The sequence below is a fragment of the Entelurus aequoreus genome, linkage group LG12 (assembly GCF_033978785.1).
Source record: "Entelurus aequoreus isolate RoL-2023_Sb linkage group LG12, RoL_Eaeq_v1.1, whole genome shotgun sequence".
In the NCBI taxonomy this organism is placed as follows: Eukaryota; Metazoa; Chordata; class Actinopteri; order Syngnathiformes; family Syngnathidae; genus Entelurus; species Entelurus aequoreus.
In genome coordinates this window covers 38986086-38994081 of record NC_084742.1, presented here as the reverse complement: position 1 = coordinate 38994081, position 7996 = coordinate 38986086, and the positions used below count along the sequence as shown (strand labels likewise).

Here is a 7996-nt window from a genome sequence, read left to right as displayed (position 1 = left end):
AGTGAAAACTTGAGTCTGTTATCCACTGTCTTAGATTGGAGGCGGGGCTGCAAGCATACACAGACAGAAGTTGAAGCTTGTAACACAGAGGTAAGGTAACCTAATATAAATTATACTGCTTAGCCCTAAAATGTAATACTTTGTCCTTTATTCCACTTCGGACATTTCCCAAAATAATCAGCCTGCAAATCTTTGAGCTATCTCGAGCCGCATAAAAGAAAGTGAGCACTTCTGTCAGTAATTCACTGTCCTTGTCTCACACATAGAAACGTAAACGATAGGCAACAAAGGAGAAATTATCCACCTATAATATTTTGCAAGGGGCGGTGTGGCGAAGTTGGTAGAGTGGCCGTGCCAGCAATCGGAGGGTTGCTGGGGTTCAATCCCCACCTTCTACCATCCTAGTCACGTCCGTTGTGTCCTTGGGCAAGACACTTCACCCTTGCCCCTGATGGCTGCTGGTTAGTGCCTTGCATGGCAGCTCCCGCCATCAGTGTGTGAATGTGTGTGTGAATGGGTGAATGTGGAAATACTGTCAAAGCGCTTTGAGTACCTTGAAGGTAGAAAAGCGCTATACAAGTATAACCCATTTATCATTTATTATTTTGCATTCTAACAGAGACAAACCAATGGAAAACTTACAACCTCTTAGTGGAGGTAATAATAACAAACACTTTAATATAGTTGGCAATGTTGATTGTAAGATATACCTATTAAAAATTATTTAAACATACACAAATTATTTTATGTAACAAAAAAACTAGTAATTTTATTCTGTTTTGGTTTCGTTACTCACAATTTTTAGGTTAATTGATCTGAAGGCATACATTTTACGTGCATTGTTTTACACAGTATAAAAATCAATTCGCCATTGCACCGATTCATCATTCAAAACAAGCGGTTTCCCTTTAATGCACACTCCAGTTCTGTACATAACTGATGAATTAAATTTGCTGTAAAATTACATTAAAAAAAACATTGTCACATCTCCAACGGGGAAATAGTCATCACAAAAATGAATAATTTTTGACACACCTTTGAGATAGTCAAAACTTGCTGCTGTGTAAAAATAGAGCAACCTTTGTCAGTCATCTTGGAAGCGAATGTGCTTGTGGGCCTCCTTGGCTCGAGCCATTATGATCTTCTCCGCTTTGGATATGAGCTGAAATTAAAGTGTAGGGTTTAATGAGAGTATCAGGGCGGCCGTGTCATGCAATCTCACCTTCTCTATGCCCCTCTTCTTATCCCTGGGACGATTCAGTTTGCCCTGACGATCCACCAATATCTTCTGCCAGTACCTTTGCTCGTGGTCACCTTTGACCCCAATCCACATTTGTGACATGTCAACAAATGTCTATGGGAAGAAATGTGTCGAGACTCTGCAGAATCCCACCTGAGAGGATCTCCAGATGCCAGCTGTGCTCCTTCTGCAGATCAGCCCCGACATTGCTGACAGCCTGAGCGTCCTCTGGGCTGGGGAAGCGCACAAAGCCCTCTGCGTCACCCTCCAGGATGTCCACGTACGCTACGGGGGAGATTTTGGAAAGAGTATCCTACGTGGAAGACAAAAGTCAGCAAAGCCAATGACTCACTAGCACCACAACAAATAAATAATAACAAAAACGATATCCTCTGCAGCCCATTTAGGCAGAAAATTAGAGTAATTCCTCAAAGAGACACGTGAGGCATATATTTACTCGGCTGCAGCGAGTGTACATGGCTTGGGAGGTTATATGGTCATCTATGAGTGAGATGGGCCAATACCTATTATATGTAGTAACTGTGAATTTTTCAATGTATTTATGGTGAGTGCTAATGACAGATTAACAAAACCATAACAATATTGAAAATTAGTTCCTTATACTATATTCTTATATACATTTCATACAATTGTTTGAACAAAATAACTCAATAACTAACAAAAATAATATGCTTTTTGCCCTCAAAGTCATCCAGAATTATTCCAAGTTTGTAAACATTAACACAAACAACAAAAAAAGACTTATAAACAATTAGAATATCGGCCCAGTCACTCTAGTATCGATCATATACAGATAACCCCCAAGGGATCGACACCACCAATTTATGGATCAATCTGGCTTCACCTTACATGTTGTGTACTGACTGACAAAGCTGACACATCAACAGTTGCTGTTGTGTTATCTTCTCTCTGGACTATTATCAATATACTTGTTAATTTCCCGTTAATGTCCGCTTACTTTTTGCTGCAATGTGGTTCCATGTACGCTTCTGAAAGTTTACTAAGAACTTAGCTATCATATATGTTAGCTTAGCTATCAGCATGCCCGCTCCTGGCCTGCTGTCGATGTGTAAAATGTTTAGCAATGGCAATCACAAACTTTTTCACAAAAATTATCCCATACTAATCATTGGCCGGTCGATCAGCACATTTCTAATACATATCTAAATACAAGACATCATGGCTTGAAGTGCAATCTACCTTAATCATCTTCCTCCCTGGAAGCGCCTTCTTGTCAGTAATCTTTATGATGACGCCACTTGTGAACTGGGGACCCTGACTCACAACCTCCACTGTAAGAAACACAATAAATGCAATTTTACTGCCATATTCCAATTGGTGGAAATGGAATTACAGCTGTTGCGCACTTGTTTCGCTCCGAGTTTCACCACCCCCTTCCGTCCCTGTGCTGCACTCCTGGCCGTCCAGCTGTGTCATGCACTTTTTCAGGGATGACATGCTGCACTTTTGGAGCTTCAGGTACTCCACTTTGAGGTCAAGCCATGCTTTCCTAACAAGACAAAACCGAAGAAAGCGTTTTGTTCCTTTGTGACACAGCATTACGTTATGTAGCTCATATGGGCTCGTACTTGGACAAGACTCTCAGTGGGATGACCTCCTCTTCGATTTTCAGCTTCTCCTTATGTTTCTTTTTACGCTTGCGCTTCACTTTGACTAGTGAATCTTCTTGGTTTTCTTTGCTGTCCTCCACACCCCTCTCGCCTTCCACATGAGCATCTGTGAAGCACCAAATAGAATTTAATTTTTTTTTACTGTACATACTCGGGCTGGGCGATTATATGATCGTGATCGTGATCGTTGATCGCGATTAGTTTGATCACGCTGATCAGCTGTTAGCATATTTCCTCGATCAAACATGGCGGAAATGTTAGAAGTCACCGCAGTAGTAAAGAATAGGGAAGCAACGATGCTTGATATTAACCTGCACGAGACAATCCGCCTTTATTGACTGTGATCTTTTTTTTTTTTTAAACGTGTGTGTATATATATATATATATGTATCAGTGACGTGCAGTCAGGGGAGGCAGGTGAGGCAGTGCCTCACGTGCCATCATGGAAAGAAAAAAAATGTAAAAAGAAAAACAATTAATTAAATTGTTATATGTATCCAGTGATTATACTATAAAGTTATTTTCCATTTAACTTCACCAGTTTTAGATTATTTTTATTCAAAATAGCTGAATTTTCACATTTGCCATTCAAATACTGAGAAGAGACTTGCGGTGAGTCAGCAGCCAGTTGAGCCTCACCATGGATTGCACAATGACTCGGCTAACTGCTGGCCTGCTGTGCAGTGAGACCGTATTGCTATATGAATTATATTATACATTTCCATAGTTTAGTTAGCTGAGGTATATAATGTACAGTGTATTTTGTCAACAACTGTATGTGTGTAACGTATTTCTTGTGCTGTGAAGACGCACTGGGTGAGGCACGCCTCCTGGTGGTAGAGGGCGCTAGTGATCCCAGGGATCATTCTTGCGACTACTCGGCTGCAGAATAAGTGACAACAAGCTACAGTTAGCAAGTCAAGTGCAGCGGCAGCGATCGTTTATTTTTTCCTCTCGCCTGGACTTTTAACATGGAGGATTACATATCTAAAATAAAACAGTTTTCTAAACTGGACTTTCAATCGAAACAGGTGGTAATAATTAAAGGAAGACCAACGCCGGAGCTAAAAGGTTTGCTTCAGACTTCGGGACAGAAGACCCGTTCTTTTCAAACGGCGTGGTACACACGAAAAGGCTGGCTGTGTGGATTTATTTATAAGTAAAGGTAAGACCATAATAACGTTTTTTTATTAAATGTGCTTTTTTGTGTGCTACAGTTTGTATAAAGAATGCTGGTATGAGCTTTTAAACATAACCCGTTAACTGCTGCCAATCAAATGGTGAATAAGATACTCTTTAGGGTTCATATGTTTGTAATCTGATTGTGATGAAGTCAGTGCCTCACCAGCCATGAACCTCACCGCACGTCACTGATATGTATGTATGTATATATATATATATATATATATATATATATATATATATATATATATATATATATATATATATATATATATATATATATATATATATATATATATACATATACATACACACACACACATATATACACATATTCTTGGTTGCACTTCCAGCAGCCAAGAACAACAAGGGGGAAGAGGCACAACGCTGATTATATACCGTATTTTTCGGATTATAAATCGCAGTTTTTTTCATAGTTTGGCCAGGGGTGCGGCATATACTCCGGAGCGATTTATGTGTGAAATTATTAACACATTACCATAAAATATCAAATAATATTATTTATCTCATTCGCGTAAGAGACGAAGCAAATGTCCGCAATCATCACACACACGTCAGCAATCGTCACACACGTCAACCAATAAGAATTCGGCGGGGGCGGGTCATGGCAGAAGTGCATTGTTCGTCATGGCAGAAGTGCATTGTGGGTCATGGGATGCTAACTGCTGCTACATCCGTAGCTATTAAAATGGATTATTTCAATATTGGCGGTAACTTATAAAAACTGAGAAGGGCTGAACTAATGGTGTCTCCCCCTCCACTCTCAGACACTGTGCGGACCAGCTGGCTCCTGTCTTCACTGACATTTTTAACACCTCTCTGGAGCTATGCCGCGTGCCGTCCTGCTTTAAGACCTCTACCATTGTCCCTGTCCCCAAGAAAGCACGGATCACAGGACTAAATGACTACAGGCCGGTCGCGCTGACGTCTGTGGTCATGAAGTCCTTTGAGCGCTTGGTCCTGCCCCACCTCAAGGACATCACCGCCCCCCTCCTGGACCCACTGCAGTTCGCCTACAGAGCCAACAGGTCTGTGGATGATGCAGTGAACCTGGCCCTCCACTTCATCCTGGAGCATCTGGACTCCCCATGAACCTACGCTAGGATCCTGTTTGTGGACTTCAGCTCTGCCTTCAACACCATCCTCCCCTGGACTGCTACGAGACAAGCTCTACCAGCTCAGCGTGCCCAACTCCCTCTGCAGTTGGATTAATGACTTCCTGACAGACCGAAGACAGCACGTACGGCTGGGGAAGATTGTCTCGGACAGTCGAACTACAAACACTGGTACTCCTCAGGGCTGTGTACTCTCCCCCTGGCTCTTCTCCCTGTATACAAACTGCTGCACCTCCAGTCACCAATCCGTAAAACTGTTTAAGTTTGCGGATGACACCACCCTCATCGGGCTCATCTCGAATGGCGATGAGTCCACCTACAGGAGAGAGGTGGACCGGCTGACGTCCTGGTGCAGCCTCAACAACCTGGAGCTGAACGCCCAGAAAACAGTGGAGATGATCATGGACTTCAGGAAAGTCACAGCCCCACCATCCCCCCTCACCCTGATTGACTCTCCCACCCCGTCCCCATTGTGGACTCCTTCCGTTTCTTGGGCACCACCATCACCCAGGACCTCAAGTGGGAGCCGACCATCAGCTCCCTCATCAAGAAGGCCCAGCAGAGGATGTACTTCCTGCGGCAGCTGAGGAAACTTAAGGTGCCGACAGAGATGCTGGTGCAGTTTTACTCAGCCATCATAGAGTCCATCCTGACCTCCTCCATCACAGTGTGGTTCCCCGGCGCCACAGTCCAGGATAAGAATAGTCTGCAACGCATCGTACGTGCTGCTGAGAAGGTGATTGGCTGCAAGCTCCCATCCCTCCAGGACTTGTTCTCCTCCAGGACCAGGAGGCGTGTGGGTCGGATCACAGCTGACTCTTCTCACCCTGGACACACGCTATTCTCCCCTCTCCTCTCAGGCAGGAGACTACGCTCCATCCAGACCCACACCTCCCGCCACCTGAACAGTTTTTTCCCCTCGGCCATCAGGCAAATGAACAATAACTCCTAACAGCAGCTCCTTGAATTCCTTGAATCCCTTCTAAGTCTATCTGATAGCTCAGTCACAGCTCTTTTTTATACCAAATATGTGTTATATGTGTTTTATGTCGCACGTTTGCACCAAGAAAAATTCCTAGTTTGTGAACCCGTTCTCAAACAATGGCAATAAAACGATTCTGATTCTGATTCTGATAAAATGGCACCGAAAAGGAAATCATATACTGCAGATTACAAGCTGGACGTAGTGAAATATGCAGCAGAAAACGGCGGTCGAGCAGCAGAAAGAAAGGAAACGGCGCATACCAGAGGTGACACCGGGGAGGAAGATTTCATCGGATTTAGCTATCGGGAGTGACAGATTGTTTGTTTGGTAAACGTATAGCATGTTCTATATTTTATAGTTATTTGAATGACTCTTGCCATGATGTGTTGCGTTAACATATCAGGCATGTTCTCAGTTGGTTATTTATGCGTCATATAACGTACCCTTATTCAGCCTGTTCACTATTTTTTATTTACCGTATTTTAAATTGCCTTTCAAATGTCTATTCTTGGTGTTGGATTTTATCAAATAAATCTCCCCCGAAAATGCGACTTATACTCCAGTGCGACGTATACCGGTATATGTTTTTTTTCATTCTTTATTGTGCATTTTCGGCCGGTGCGACTTATACTCCGGAGCGACTTATACTCCGGAGCGACATATAGTCCGAAAAATATGGTAGTTTATTTTTTTGTTTTTATTTTATTTTATTATTCTTTTTTTTTTTTTAAAAATGAACTCACTGCTGTCGGAGACGTCGTCATCTTTTTTCCTCATTTTGGAAGGCACTTCTGTCTCCGATTCATCCGCTGAGTGTGAACGTTGTCTTTTTTTCTCTGAAATTTCACCAGCATCTGAACACTGACTCTTCTTCTTAAGCTGCTGCTGATCCGTCAACTCAGCTTCCATCGGCAGCACCGGGGCGGTTTCAGCTGGCGTCTCCACCTTCTTTTTTTTCTTTTTGCGCTTTTTCTTCTCCTCCTCGCCTCCACCTGCAGATATGGCGTGAGAAAATCGGGAAACCTGCTTTCTCTGGACGACTAAGCAGTCCTACCTGGATGCGGATTGTCTGTTGGCAGATGGAAAAGCTTCCCATGTAGCGTCTTGGGGAAAATTCCAGGCTTCCTTGGCGCATCTTCAGGAGGGTTGTTCAGCATCTTAATTGAAACTTTTGTCAGTTGTGTTGTCTTAAATCAAATGTTAGTGAGGAAAACATATGAAATGATCACCTCGATGGCTTTACTTGCTTGTTCGGACGTCTCAAACTCCACAAAGGCAAAACCTTTGGAGTGGCCAGTAGTTTTATACCTCGGAATGCTCACGTAAAGAACGCTTCCGCATTTAGAGAAGACCTTTTCGATCCAGCTGTGAGTCACATCCTTGGGCAGAAGTTCCTTATTAAAAAAAGGGGGGTATTACACAAGGATCATAATACAGAATTATAATATTTCAGACCTTTGCAAGTCATTGATTTAAGCTATGTTATTGTATATCACATTGTTATAAGCTATAATATCACAACACATTTATTTTTTTTAATCTACAAACAAGAATGACATTTTTTAGGAACACTGTAAAAATAATGATTACAAATGACCATAAAATAATCAGAAAATATTAGGGTAACAATTAAAATACTGTACATGACAAAAACATGCATAAACATATTGTAAAAAAACAAATCATAAAACAATAATGAATGTTAAAAAAAATAGGCAATACATACAGGGTTTCCCTTAGATTAAGATACATATGGCGTTGGGGGCGTGGTTAGGAGTGCTGGGGGGTTGTGGTCACCGTT

General features: G+C 42.2%; 1 protein-coding gene across 1 annotated transcript; it reads right to left on the bottom strand.

The window, feature by feature from the left end:
• Positions 1–880: 880 nt before the first annotated feature.
• On the bottom strand, positions 881–7607 carry LOC133662836 (la-related protein 7-like). The gene is made up of 9 exons (XM_062067008.1): positions 7425–7607; positions 7250–7352; positions 6939–7187; positions 2851–2998; positions 2629–2771; positions 2462–2553; positions 1394–1553; positions 1223–1314; positions 881–1162 (listed from the first exon to the last, which is right to left on the bottom strand). The coding sequence occupies exons 2-9, from the start codon at positions 7350–7352 to the stop codon at positions 1085–1087; spliced, it is 1065 nt and encodes a 354-aa protein (XP_061922992.1). The 5' UTR covers positions 7425–7607; the 3' UTR covers positions 881–1084.
• Between the last annotated feature and the right edge of the window lie 389 nt (positions 7608–7996).

Bases quoted from the DNA above. Each gene is read 5' to 3' on its own strand.
- LOC133662836 (XM_062067008.1), bottom strand. From the start codon at position 7,352: ATGCTGAACAACCCTCCTGAAGATGCGCCAAGGAAGCCTGGAATTTTC. The intron at 2,999-6,938 runs GTGAGTTCATTT...GGTGCTTCACAG, and splicing joins TGACGACGTCTCCGACAGCA to ATGCTCATGTGGAAGGCGAG. The intron at 1,554-2,461 runs GTAGATTGCACT...TCTTCCACGTAG, and splicing joins CAGGGAGGAAGATGATTAAG to GATACTCTTTCCAAAATCTC.